General features: G+C 37.5%; 1 protein-coding gene across 1 annotated transcript; it reads left to right on the top strand.

Annotated features, from left to right (window-relative positions):
* The first annotated feature begins 3,554 nt into the window (after positions 1 to 3,554).
* On the top strand, positions 3,555 to 13,597 carry LOC7480136 (uncharacterized). Its single transcript, XM_052454595.1, has 12 exons — positions 3,555 to 3,879; positions 4,270 to 4,553; positions 10,103 to 10,825; positions 11,010 to 11,120; positions 11,448 to 11,628; positions 11,720 to 11,901; positions 12,153 to 12,289; positions 12,402 to 12,497; positions 12,594 to 12,663; positions 12,785 to 12,859; positions 13,010 to 13,055; positions 13,231 to 13,597. Exons 1-12 carry the CDS (start codon positions 3,555 to 3,557, stop codon positions 13,290 to 13,292), a joined length of 2,292 nt encoding a protein of 763 aa, XP_052310555.1. The 3' UTR covers positions 13,293 to 13,597.
* The last annotated feature ends 927 nt before the right edge of the window (positions 13,598 to 14,524 follow it).

The following is a 14,524-nucleotide window of genomic DNA, read 5'->3' as shown; positions in this document are numbered from 1 at the left end:
ATTTTGTTAGATATTTTAATATATTTTTAAATAAAATTACTTAAAAATCAACCATAATTATATTCTCAATTATCCTCTACGTATTTAAATTCTAATTTTAAAATATTTTTTATTTTCAATAATAAAATAATATTTTTTTTATTTTAAAAAAAATTATTAGTAATATTAGTATATTAAAGTAATTTAAATACATAAAACATAATTTTAAAGAAAAATATTTAAATTTTTATAAAACGTTATTTTGATTGTGTTCCCAAACAACATATAAATTACCGATTAATATTGTTATGAAAAATATTTTTTATTTAACAATATTCTAAAAAAATTAAATTTTTTTATTTTTAATATTAAAATAATTAAAAAATACTAAAAATAACATCAAATTAATATATTTTTAAAAAACTACCTTATGCTCCCCCCCCCCCCCTTTTGTTTATTTTAATATTTTTTATTCACCGTTATAAAACCCCGAGCTTTGTGGATTGATTTTTCACGAGCTTTTAATTATTCATTATAATTATAATTACAATTACAATTACAATTTAATTACAAAATAATCCAAAACACATGGGTGTTTTAGTGCAGCTACATTATTTATTTGTACTGAATTCATTGTTCATGCCACTGTTTATAGTCAATTATTTCCTTAAAGACCATAAAATTTTTATGTTTTGCACTTTAATTATTATTTTTTTAAATTTCATTCTTTAAAATTATATTTTTATTATTGTATGTTTTGGGATGTTTCAATCTGCATGTTCTATTATAGAATATTTTCTAATGTTAAATTAAAAATCAATATTACAAAATAGAATTTCTAGATATAATTAAAAAAATAAAACAATAACGAACAAGATTGAAACAACAAAAATATAATTGTTTTCATTTTTATTGTTCAAAGTGAAAAAAAACTTTAGTTTAGTTCTTTAATTTTTAGTTTTTTTATACTTGATCCTTGTTGTTTTAGGTTTTTACACTATAATTCTAAATTTCATTTTATATCATTTTAATCCTTACATATTGAGAGAAGGGAGAGAATGTTATCGAAAAGTGGATGGGAAAGAGAAAGTGTTTTATTGACCATAAAAAAATCAAATCTTGATATTAATTGGTTCGTCTTAAATAAAAGAGTTTAATTGAGGTAAATTTATTTTTTAATCAAGCATAAAAAAAAAAGAGTTTGGAGCTTGTAAAGTTGTTTTTTATTCGGTTTGATTTTTATTTTTTAAAATGACTTTAGGGTATTTTGATGTAGAGAATGAGTCTATGGAGTTCATAGGATGTTTTGGGTTGTTTTATCTTGAAATAAGTTGAAAATAAATTAGAAGATGTCACACCGGATAATATGTTGTTTTTATTTTGAAAAAACAAATATTAGTAAATGACATGTCATTCACTATTTTTTTTTATATATTTATTTTAAAAAAACTCCAAGCATGTAGGCGTAGGCTTCCAAGCCAGGACGTACATGAACTTTTTCATTTTAGGTTATGCATGCAAGCTTGTCCTTTCAAGCTCAACAACACCTGTCTTTTTTATAATTTTATTTTTATTTTTTTAATTCAAATTTTAATTAATATCATCTCTCATTTTTAAACTGTTTGGCTTAACACTTTTTTTAAGAGCAATTATTTTTATTTATGGTTTTAAAAATTTTATAACATATCAAAGAGATTATTGTAATTTATGTTTAAAGTTTCTTTCTCTTAAGTTTTAAATGGATGAGTTATATTTATATGATGCATTTATAAGAACAACAATCATATGTATTTAACAACCACAATAAACTTCCAAGCTAAATAATATATATATATATAAAAAATAAAAAGAACAATCAAGATAAAATATTTGTATGTACATCTCACTTTTATTTTTTATTATAAAGATTAATTTCCTATTTTAGTCTTTAATTAATATTCATAATTGTTTTTAAGATTTATCATTTTATATATTTTTTCAATATATTATCTTAAACGCAGACATCATTTTTCTATTCTTCAATTACATAAATTTTATAATACTAGAAAACATATCAATAATATTAACTCTGGTGTAGAAATGATGGCTTTTTAAAAACATGATGTAGAAATGATTCATTGCAAATAAACAGCACCGATGCAAGTTTGTTTGATGATTCAATGATGAAATGTGTTGATTCAGCAAGAGATGGCATTGAATAAGAGCACTAACAAAGGTAGGCGACGACTGTTTTGGATGCTCTGGTGAGCGGCGAAGAGGAATGACAGGCAATGTTTCATGAGAAGAGGTAAAGAATGAGGAATCATTGCAAGGTGTTAAACATGGCATTTGAATATTGATAATAAGGTGATCATTGTTTGAAGAATATTTGTAATTTCTCTTTGCTTATGGAGTTATATGAATCATGGTAATTTTTCAGCCTCGGAAGCCTTACTGCTTTGTCTGCAGCAGTGGGTTTTCCTGAGCAAGTTGTTGGACTTGCACTGCTAAATTCTGCTTGTCAGTCTGGAAATCCAAATGAAAAAACGAATGAGTCTGAAGAATCAATCTTGCAGGAAGTTGTACTGAAGCCTCTGAAGAAGTTTTACAGCGTGTAGTTCTTGGTTACTCGGTGGGTGACTTGGATCCATGGGTAGGTCCTTCGAAGGCCTACTAAAAATCTTTGACAATTCAAATTATGCTCAAACATCACACAGGAATTATGTTGTAGCAAAAGCCAGAAACATTGGGTTTCCATTTCTCACCAGCTACAACAGTGTATGCTCTGGCAATTTGAGGGATGAAGCAAAATTACACTTTTTTGTTACCTGGTTTCTCGAGTGAAGATATATAATAAAAACACAAGTTTGTGCAGATAAAACCAAAGATAGTTTCACCTTTTATTTTTTTTGGCATAGCTGCGCCATCGCATTCATCAAATAATCTAAGCAAAATTAACATAATGGAAATTCAGTAGAAATCACAGAATATGCTTGACAAAGAATATGATGTTGCAATCTAAAGGAAATCCTCAAAGAATATGATGGGGATGAAATCCAATGGTAGTTAATGCTACAAAGCAAATGGTGAGATTACAGGATTGAAATGGATTTGAATTTTGTTTCCTGTCCTAAACATGGAAATTTTTGCTATTTCAGCAACTAAAGTCAACACTCCTTCCAGATATCCAAAATTCTTTTCGTCCAGCAGCCAGCCAGAGAGTAAAAAGACAAATGATGAGAGGACAAAAGGGCAAAACATTCTGGTTGGAAAGCTTAGATTTTACAGGAAACAAAAAAAATCCTAGGTTGTAAATTTGCTGTCTAAAACCTGAAACAGAACGCCTCTAAACATTGTCCTTACCGATGTTCCAGCTTTGTAATCATCGAATCTTAAATTTAAGCACCTTTCTGCATTCCTTAGTGTCAGTCTCCTCCTTAGATTCCATACCTTTTTATCTGTCTCAGCATCGAAATCCTTCGTGTTCTTGGGAATCTCGCGTTGTTCTTTCTTGATTCCTACACTTTCCAAGGCTATTTGGAAGAGAGACATTTTTTTTTTCAAACTGAAAGTTCCTGAATTCTTGCTCGCAAACAATGAGCACAGAGGAGAATGGTTCGACTAGATATAGAGGCCCTCATCCTCACCTTGTTAATGTCCTGAAGCAAAGGCGAAGTGGGTATGAGCCATCAGATACAGAAACTGATTGGCAAGATAGTCCAAGGCGTGATCAGAAAAATGGAGCTTTTGGTCCTGAGAGTCCAATTCAGTTAGATTTACCAAGAAATGTCAGCCCTTTGAAAAACAGCAGGAGATTTTCTTCAAGATTTGATGATTATTCTCCAAAGAAGGACTCTGTTTCCAGTCCTCCTCGAAGGAGGCACAGCAGCAAGTCACCCTACAAGCCACAAAGAGATAATCGTAGTTCTGAACCTATCCCAAATCAGAGAAATGTCGATCCCTTGTTAAGAAGACAAATTTCCCCATATAAGGCACAGAGAGATGAAGGTGGTTCTGTTTCACCTACATCAAGTCGGAGAAATCTTGATAACTTGTTAAAATCTGAGTCAGGAAGACAAGTTTCTCCTTGCAAGGCACAAAGAGAAGAAGGTTGTGCTGTTTCACCTGAATCAAGCCAGGCAAATGTAAGTTCCTTGTCGAAACCAGACCAGAGAAGACAAGTTTCTCCCTACAAGGCACAAAGAGAAGAAGGTGGTGCTGTTTCACCTGAATCGAGCCAGAGAAATGCAAGTCCCTTGTCAAAACCAGACCAGAGAAGACAAGTTTCTCCTTACAAGGCACAAAGAGGAGGTGGTGCTGTTTCACCTAAACCCAGGCAGAGAAACGTTAGTCCCTTGTCAAAGCCAGACAAGGGAAGACAAATTTCTCCTTTTAAATCTGGGAGAAAGGAGCATGGTATGCATGAAGATGGTGAGATTGTAAGCTCCAACAGAAGGAAAAATCAAAGGATGCCTACTAGAGAAGAAAGGAGCACTCAATTACAATTTGACGAAGACAGTAGATTGAGTGAGAGACAGAATGCTAGTCGTAGAATGGCAGCGGCGCCAAAACAAAGGGTCTGGGACAAGGAACAGGTAAGCAGTCATGATCATAAAGAGCAAAAGGGGGGAAGAAGTGTTGGGTAATTTCCAGAACTCAAACACACACAATTTACGTGGTTCGGCAACTTGCCTACTCCACGGAGCTACTGGTTTGTATTAATGAAGCTTACAAACAATACAAACAAAGGAGGAGGAGAAAATCTTCTCTACTCAACTCAAGCTCTCTCTCTCACGTTTTTCTCTCTGTGTTTTCACTCTTCTCTGTGTTCTTCACACACCAACACTCCAGCTCTTCACTGAGCATACATATATATTAAGCTAGGAGTGAAGGGCATAAATCATGCCATGATTTATGCCCACCGTTTGCCTCCACTTGTGCTAAGTGGAGATTAGGTATTCCCACTAAGCACATAGTGGAGGTGGGACATTGCTTGTCTCCAAATAGCTAACAATCTCCCACTTGGAGACAAACAATGAAATCATCATTTATCCTTGAAGACCAACTGAAGTTTTACACAACTTCAGTTTATCAAGTGTAACTCCTTTGGTTAACATGTCAGCTGGATTCTTGCTTCCACAGACCTTTTCTAGCATCAGTTGCTCATCGTCTAGCAATTGTCGGATGAAGTGATATTTGATCTGAATGTGCTTAGTCCTGGAGTGAAATGCTGGATTCTTGGCAAGGAAGATTGCACTCTGACTATCGCTATACAAAGTACCCTTTCCATTCATCTTGCCCAATTCTTTCAGAAAACTCTGCAGCCATACGATCTCTTTTGCAGATTCCGAGACTGCAACATATTCAGCTTCTGTTGTTGAAAGAGCGACGATCTTTTGCAAGGTAGAACTCCAGGAAACAGCAGTACCTCCTAGAGTATATACATATCCTGTAGTGCTCTTTCGGCTATCAACATCTCCTGCTAGATCAGCGTCTACAAAACCTTCAAGTTTCAAACCACCAGCTGTGAAGGTAAGACATGTCTCCGATGAACCTTTTAAGTACCTCATGATCCATTTCACCGCCTCCCAATGCTGCTTTCCAGGATTGCTCATATATCGGCTTACAACTCCCACTGCATGGGCAATGTCTGGTCTGGTACAGACCATAGCATACATCAAAGAGCCGATAGCTGAGGCGTATGGAATCTTATCCATGTATCCACATTCTAGCTCAGTTTTTGGTGACTGATCTTTGCTGAGCTTGAAATGATTCCCCAGTGGTGTACTTACTGGTTTAGTATTATCCATACTAAACCTGCTGAGAACCTTCTTGACATACTCTGTTTGTGAGAGCTTTAGTATGCCTTTGTCTTTATCTCTGATGATTCTCATGCCAAGTATTTGTTTAGCAGCTCCCAGATCCTTCATTTCAAACTGTTTTGACAACTGCTGTTTCAGCTTATCAATCTCCTCAATGCTGGATCCTGCAATCAACATATCATCTACATATAATAGTAGAATGATGTAGGAGTTGTCAAAATGTTTGACATAGCAACAATGATCAGCTTGGCATCTTGTATATCCGGAACTGCACATGAAGTTGTCAAACTTCTTGTACCACTGTCTTGGAGCTTGCTTCAAACCGTATAGGCTTTTCTGTAGCTTGCAGACTTGATTCTCCTTTCCTTGCATTGCAAACCCCTCTGGCTGTTGCATATAAATATCTTCCTCCAAGTCACCATGAAGGAATGCTGTTTTTACATCTAACTGTTCAAGATGTAAATTTTCTGCAGCTACTATCCCCAGAACAACTCTGATTGTTGTGAGCTTCACAACTGGAGAAAATATCTCAGAGTAGTCAATGCCTTTCTTTTGTTGAAACCCTTTGACAACAAGTCTTGCCTTGAACCGTTTACTTCCGTCATGCTCAGTCTTCACTCTGTAAACCCATTTGTTTTGTAAAGCCTTCTTTCCTTCAGGCAGTGTGGTTAGCTCCCAAGTCTTGTTCTTCAGCAACGAACTCATCTCATCCTTCATGGCTAACTCCCACTTGCTTGAGTTTCCATCTTGTAAGGATTCTTCATAAGTTAGCGGTTCACCACCATCTGTCAACAAAATGTAATTCAGTAAAAGTGTGAACCTTTGCGGGGGCTTTATCGTCCTCGAAGACCTGCGAACAGCTGGTTCAATTTGCTCCGCATCTTCTTGTGTAGTAGCGGGTACAGATATGCTTGAGTCTTCTTGTAAAGACTCTTGATTGTTGTTCTGCTCAGTAACATCGGGAAGGCCTTCTAATCTTATGAATTCAGATTCTTGTGGCCTTGTATCTGAATCAGCCTTATCTGTTTCTGCACTTGATCTGTCTTTGTACATAACTTTCTCATTGAAGATCACGTTCCTGCTTCTGATAATCTTTCTATTCTGATCATCCCAGAACCGAAAGCCAAATTCTTCATCTCCATAGCCGATGAAGAAACATTTCTTGGATTTGGCATCCAACTTGTTGCGAGCATCAGAATCTATATGAACATAGGAAACACACCCAAAGACCTTTAAATGAGAGAGTTGTACCTCTTTTCCTCTCCATACTTCCTCGGGCAGTCTGAACTCCAAAGGAACTGATGGTCCACGGTTGATCAAGTAAACTGCGGTATGAACTGCGTCGGCCCAGAATGTTTGAGGTAACCCTGAATGCAACCTCATGCTTCTAGCTCGTTCATTGATGGTCCTGTTCATCCGTTCAGCAACGCCATTCTGTTGCGGTGTGCCTGGAACGGTCTTTTCCATTCTGATACCATTGACAGCACAATACTCTTTGAAACCTCCATCAATGTATTCTCCTCCGTTATCGGATCTCAAGCATTTCAACTTCAGACCTGATTCAGTCTCAACCATAGCCTTCCATTTCTTGAATGTTTCAAACACATCAGATTTATTTTTCAGAAAGTAAACCCATACCTTCCTGCTGAAATCATCAATGAAAGTCACGTAATACCGAGAACCTCCAAGAGATGCTACTGGAGCCGGTCCCCATAAATCTGTGTGTACCAGCTCTAGCTTTCTTGGTCTTAAAGTCCTGCCAACCTTCAAGAAACTGAGCTTTTTCTGTTTTCCAAGAACACAGCTTTCACAAATGTCTAGATCGACATTTTTTAATTCTGCCAGTTTTCCCTTCGACTGAAGTATCTTCATCCCCTTTTGACTCATATGGCCGAGTCTACAGTGCCATAGATGTGCTTGATTTTCTGCTTCAGTAGAGGCAATAATGTCTGCAAATCTTGTGGTCATATACAGGGTGCCGGTTTTCTTTCCACGAGCCAAAACCATTGCTCCCTTTGATACCTTCCACATACCTCCAGAAAAAAGGATTGAATGACCACTATCATCAAGTTGTCCGACCGAGATCAGCTTCTTCTTTAGATCAGGAACATGCCTTACATTTTGCAAGGTCCATATAGATCCATTCATTGTCTTGATTTGTACATCTCCTAAACCCACAATATCCAATGGTTGTCCATCGGCCAGATAGACTACACCGTGATCTCCAGCAATATAGTTTTGCATCATTTCATGGTGTGGTGTACAGTGAAATGAAGCACCAGAATCAAGAACCCAATCATCAACAGGACTATGCACAGCAAGAATCAAAGCATCTTGCACCTCATTTGTGGTAGCGTTTGCAGAGTCAGCTTCAGGTTTTTTCGGTTTTGTGCAATTCCTCATGAAATGACCAGGTTTGCCACAATTCCAACATTCAACCTGCTTTCTGGGTCCAAACTTGCTTTTACTTCTATATCTTGATTTTGATCTGCCTCTGGATAAGCCTCTATCATGTCTCCTCCCTCGAGTGTTGATGTTGAGAGCTGATCCTGAGCTTGAACTTTCACCCGAGTCTTTCCTTCGCACTTCTTCAGCCAAAATCAAGTCTCGAATGTCATCATACTTCAGTTTGGATTTTCCAGCTGAATTGCTCACGGCTGTCCTCATGCCTTCCCAACTGCTTGGAAGTGAAGCTAGCAAGATGAGTGCACGAATCTCATCATCAAACTCAATCTCAACAGATGATAATTGATTTGTGATGGTATTGAAGTTGTTGAGGTGTTGCGTAACGGAAGTGTTTTCGACCATCTTCAAGTTAAACAACTTTTTCATCAGGTGCACTTTATTATTTGCTGATGGCTTCTCATACATCCCAGACAAGGCTTCCATCAATCTTGCAGTGGATCTTTCTTTCGTAACATTGTGAGCAACTCTTCTTGATAAGGATAACCGGACAATGCCCAGAACTTGTCTATCAAGAAGTAGCCAATCTTCTTCTTGCATATTTTCTGGTTTACTCCCCAACAAGGGAAGATGAAGTTTCTTCCCATATAGATAATCCTCAATTTGCATTTTCCAGTATCCAAAATCTGTCCCGTCAAATTTTTCAATTCCAGCTGCTTTTATTTCATCTGCCATTTTTACTACTTCTCCGATTCGAATTTCCCAAATCTGACCTTACAGATGTGTCCGGAACAGCCGAAAACCTTGGAAATGACACTGAGATCACCCCAATCGGACTTCGGATGGCTCAGATTTTAGCAATCAAAGTTTAGAATTAACGGACGGTGCAGATGCAGCCGCGTGTCAACCAGAGTACCGCCTGCGTCGCACCGGATCAAAACCTCAGTAGCGGTTCTGATGAAGCCACGTGTCAGCTGATTAGGTCCTGCGTCACACCGTATCAAAACTCAGTAACGGTTATGATGAAGCCACGTGTCAGCAGATGATGGCCTAAGTCACACTGGATCAATACTCAATAGTGGTCCTGATTTAACCACGTGTCAACCGATTGGATCCTGCGTCGTACTGGATCAAAACCCCTCAACGGTTGTGATGTAGCCACGTGTCAGAATATCAGCTTCTGCGACACATCGGAACAAAACTCATAGATGACGTGTCAGGTGACGTGGGAGGTGACGTGGCAGGTGACGCGGACGTGGACCGTACGGCTGTGCTGACGTGGCGGGTCAGCCCGACCCGTTTTGCAGAAGCCGGGCGAAGATGGAGCGTGGCGCGCGTACGGCGCGTTGGTGCGCGTGGGCAGTCTGGGCGTCGGCGCGTGTTGGCGCGTGCGGGCATGCAGGACGTCGGTTCTTCGCCGGGTTTGCAACAGTGGATTCGTCCGGTTGTCCTCTACACGATGGTATGTTCAAAAACACATTTGGAGAACTTTGATTTTTGAGTTTGGATCAAACACCCTCTTTGTCAAGAACAAGCTCTGATACCAGTTGTTGGGTAATTTCCAGAACTCAAACACACACAATTTACGTGGTTCGGCAACTTGCCTACTCCACGGAGCTACTGGTTTGTATTAATGAAGCTTACAAACAATACAAACAAAGGAGGAGGAGAAAATCTTCTCTACTCAACTCAAGCTCTCTCTCTCACGTTTTTCTCTCTGTGTTTTCACTCTTCTCTGTGTTCTTCACACACCAACACTCCAGCTCTTCACTGAGCATACATATATATTAAGCTAGGAGTGAAGGGCATAAATCATGCCATGATTTATGCCCACCGTTTGCCTCCACTTGTGCTAAGTGGAGATTAGGTATTCCCACTAAGCACATAGTGGAGGTGGGACATTGCTTGTCTCCAAATAGCTAACAAGAAGCCCATCACCTTCGTCAAGGAGCATGAGCCGTAGACAAAGGGAAAGAGAAGTTTCTCATGCAAAAGCAGCTTCTGTTGGTGAACTGAATGAGATTGTTGCTAACATTAAGCTTTCTAAAGATTCTATGCTTGATGTTCCAAATTTTGAAAGCACGGAATCTATTTCTCCTGGTGATATCTTCTTTTCTGTTGACCAGACAGCTTTGGGGATGCAGAAGAATGGCATATTAAAGGACAACAATGTGACCAATTTGTACCTGAAACCCGCATCGTTTCCTCACATGGATTCTGTTCTTCTTCAGCGTAATAAAGTAAATGGTAATATCGATCATAACTCACAAAGAACTTCGACAACAAGTTCTGGTTCACGAATGACCATGACGTCAGCCTCTGCTGCAAGTAGGCAGAGCAGTAGCAAACTTAGCAGTGACAGTAGCAAGATAAGTGATGCAAGTGGTAGAACAAGTGGGAGCTTGAAGAAGTTCACCGAAAACCGGAAGAAAAAACAAACAGAAGCTTGGTTTTCTTGTTTGAAGAAGGGACCTTGCAAGACCTCAAAATCACCTGGAAAAAAACGTTGTGATGAAACATCATTCATCGAGAAGGCATTTGTGGTTGAAAGCTTGAGACAGTTTTGGGCTGATAAGCATCAACCCGGTTCATTGAATGGATTTACATGCCACAAACATGAAGCTCAAATTCTCGGTCAACTTGTAAGTTATTTCAGGATTGAATTATTGTTTTTCCTTTTATCTGCTTAGCACAAGATGAATATGTTTTGAGGATCACTTGCATGCAGGCTTCTGCAAACTGCTTTATTAACCAAGTCATGTCGTTCACCGTTGCTAGTCTGTTTTACCAGCAGGCTTTGTTAACTCATTTTATGTATTACCATAGGTATCACATGACAGCATTCCTCACATTTTGCTGAAGGGACCATCCGGTTCTGGCAAAAAAGCGCTAGCAATGGCTCTGATAGGCGATATATTTGGTGATGCATGTTGGCATGTATGTCCTTGGTTATCAGACACAATAACATCAAAGATCTTTCTCTCTTGAACAGTATTTTCGGATGCTTAAGTTAACTTAATTCACTGTTTTTCTTGCAGAAAACACATGATTTGAGATATTTCCAGGTTCGGTTATATGAGCACTCTTATAGATTTGTCATCTTATATCAACAGAACTGAAATTTTTTAAAGCTCGATATCTCTTTATTATTTATATTTTAAAATGAAGTTGGTGGAAAGTTGAAGATTCATCAATTACATTTAACTCGTTTTTAATCTTCTGGAGAACTTAGGGTTTCAGTGTTTTATACTTTCTTGTGGACAGGAACAAAGGGGAGCAGCACAGGTAGTGGTTCCAATAACATCCAGTGCTCATCATGCAGAGATCAATGTAAATTTGGAGCCAAATGCTAAAACTGCATTAATGGGTTTAGTGAAGGAAATAAGGAACACTTATGCTATTACCCCTGATTTTAGCAACGTCAATTTTAAGCCAGATTATAAAGGTGAACTCTTTAAACATGAGCAAGATTGCCTTCCTGCTCAACAGTTTCATTCATCCACTTGAAGCTAACTATTTTGTCTTCTTTATTTCAGTATTGGTTCTTTATGAGGTTGACAAAGCACCAGAGAACATCCAGCCCTTGATGAAATGGATCATGGACTGTTACACAGATGCTTGTAAACTCATTCTCTGCTGTGAAGATGATTCAGACATTCTGGAAACCGTAAAAAATCGGTGCAAAGTTTTAAAAGTTGATGCTCCTGTGACCCATGAGGTAAGAATGTTCCGATTAAAATCAGTGTAGTCACTGCTTGAATGAACTGATGATATATAATGACAGTTTTTCTGGTCTACTTTATCCAGTTGTTCAGTACAAAGTCCAAAATTAAGATTTCCAAGCCCCTTAATCATGACCCTCATCAATACTTGAATACCTTTGTCCTACTGAATTAGTCTTGCTCAAATTAGACCTTGCAAAAAAAAATATGTCTTAACTCTCATTTCTTGATTCAACCTCATTCCCAGATCATGGAGGTTCTCATTCAGATAGCAAGGAAAGAAGAGTTTGATCTACCGATGAACTTTGCAGCTAAGATCGCTGCCAAATCGAAGCAGAACCTGAGAAAAGCAATCATGGCTCTTGAAGCCTGCAAAGCACACAAGTAAGGACTTGAACTAATGAATATAATCAACTTCCAATAAATCTGTATAAAAAAAGGGCAATGATAATTAGTAACACCAATAAATAATGTTTGTGGCAATCTTCTTCTGCAGCTATCCTTTTTCCGATGATCAGCCAATTCCATTTGGATGGGAAGAGGTTTTGGTAGAACTTGCAACAGAAATCCTGATTGATCCATCACCTAATAAGTATAATTTATCCAACTGGGTAGCAATCAGAATTTACCATACTTGGTTTTCCTGATGAATGCTCACTATCCTTTTCTGCTTCTATGGATTTTGCAGATTGTTTTCTGCACGGGGAAAGTTGAAAAGGCTTCTTGTGGATTTTGTTAACCCCAAACTGATTCTCCTGGTGATGCATTTGATATCTCTAGCCTGAAATAATTCAATTCACTATCACTACCAATAGTTTTCTTTTTTTTTTATGTAACTACTAGAAATATACATTTCTGATAGAGCTGCATCTCCAACAGAAATTGGTGGAGCAATTCCTGAAGGGAGTAGAGGCTAATTCAAGAAGGGAGCTTTATTATTGGCATGCTTATTATGTAAGTTCTCTTTACCATTTTGTTGGTCCTTTTCTTTTGGTTTTCCGGCCAAGTGGTGTCTTCAGGCTAGCTTCGGTGCTGCGAGACCAAGTCCAAGTTGTAATGCCGACTTGTCAACAAACTGAAAATAAACGAGGTTTTTGTTTACAGGATAAGAGGCTCCCAACAGGAACAACTGCTCTACTCAAATTAGAAGGTAAAATGGATAAACACTCTAACAGGATCATCATTTATAGTTACACACACATAAAGATTCTGCAATTCATTGAAGCAACAATGTTTAGCATCATATATAACTCAATATCCAAATCTAAATTTTTGTTCTAAGCACTTGGACAGTTCATAGCCTAAATCATGCACTTATTCTGCAGAATTTGTGGCCAAATTCATGAGCATGTACAGGAAGAGTTCTGGCACTCGTCAGTATGTATAGTGGAGCTGGTCTTTATATAAGCCCTTGGCCACATGCTTGTATGTCCACACTAAGGTGTTGCTTCTATGGATGCTAAAGCTACTCGAAGTACTTCAGATTTGTTTTGCTTGATAAAACATGAAAGAAGGCAAAATTCTGTACATAATGTGCTGTTGTGTGTGTTGGTTTGACGAAAGATGATCCAGAAGAACTGCTTGATAATCATGCAGCAATCATCCCTAGACTTGTTAACCTTAAAAGAAACATATATTCTTCTGCATTTTTCATGTCATAGTTGGAGATATATTTTTCATGTTCAATAATTTTTCAAGTGTTAAAACATGTACACACACATTAAATCTAATATAAAAACCCACAACAAAAGTAGAATGTTTTCTGCCAAAATCTCCCCCTCTTCTTCTTTCCATTCCATTTATCCTATTGCGGTGAAAAGGGTCCCGTGGACGGACGGCGATTCCTCCGGTTGTATGACCGATGTCATCCAGCCATATCTTGAAAGGGTGAGCCAGGCATATCTTGGATCAATGAGCATTAATTATTAACATTAACAAAATAATAATAATAATAATAATAAGGAAGGAAGGGAAGTTACTTTAACAAAGAAACAATTGAAGTAGGAGTTAGGGGGGAAATGGTTTCTGACCATGTTACAATGTCATTTTTAATTGTTTGATGGTTGATTAGTTTTTTTCATCTTTTAGAACAGTTAAATTATTTAAATGCCCCGAAAACAAAGAAAAGATGTTTTACATAAAGGGCCGCTATTATATTTTTTTAAAATTAATTGCGCCTTGATTCAAAATTAACAAAACTATTATCTAGGGTTTTTCTTTTCTTTTCATCATGGTTTTCTTTTTAATTTATTTCAACTTAACTTAAGGTATTTTTGTATTTTTAATAATTGTTAAATATTAAAAAAAAAACCTTGTTGCACGAGCCAGAAAGTGGACGGCGAGTAAGATGCTATTCGATCACCAAACACCACCTTCCACAACGCTATTTGAAAGGTCTTAAAGCCCCTTCGCAATGGGGTTTTGAGACCTTTTGATCTCCTTGTATTTAATTTCAACTTAACTTAGGGTGTTTTTGTATTTTTAATAAATGTTAAATCGTCTTGTTGAAATCAAGAGCAGCATTAGGAGTAGGTCAATCAGCAAAAAGAGCGAGGATTATTAGAAGATGAGGTAGGCACCTTTCACCTTATCCCATTTAAAATTTCAGAATTGTCACTA

Source organism: Populus trichocarpa, chromosome 7 (assembly GCF_000002775.5).
Source record: "Populus trichocarpa isolate Nisqually-1 chromosome 7, P.trichocarpa_v4.1, whole genome shotgun sequence".
NCBI lineage: Eukaryota > Viridiplantae > Streptophyta > Magnoliopsida > Malpighiales > Salicaceae > Populus > Populus trichocarpa.
This window is presented reverse-complemented; position numbering and strand designations above follow the sequence as displayed.

Bases quoted from the DNA above. Each gene is read 5' to 3' on its own strand.
- LOC7480136 (XM_052454595.1), top strand. From the start codon at position 3,555: ATGAGCACAGAGGAGAATGGTTCGACTAGATATAGAGGCCCTCATCCT. The intron at 11,902-12,152 runs GTAAGAATGTTC...CCTCATTCCCAG, and splicing joins ATGCTCCTGTGACCCATGAG to ATCATGGAGGTTCTCATTCA. The intron at 13,056-13,230 runs GTAAAATGGATA...CTTATTCTGCAG, and splicing joins TGCTCTACTCAAATTAGAAG to AATTTGTGGCCAAATTCATG.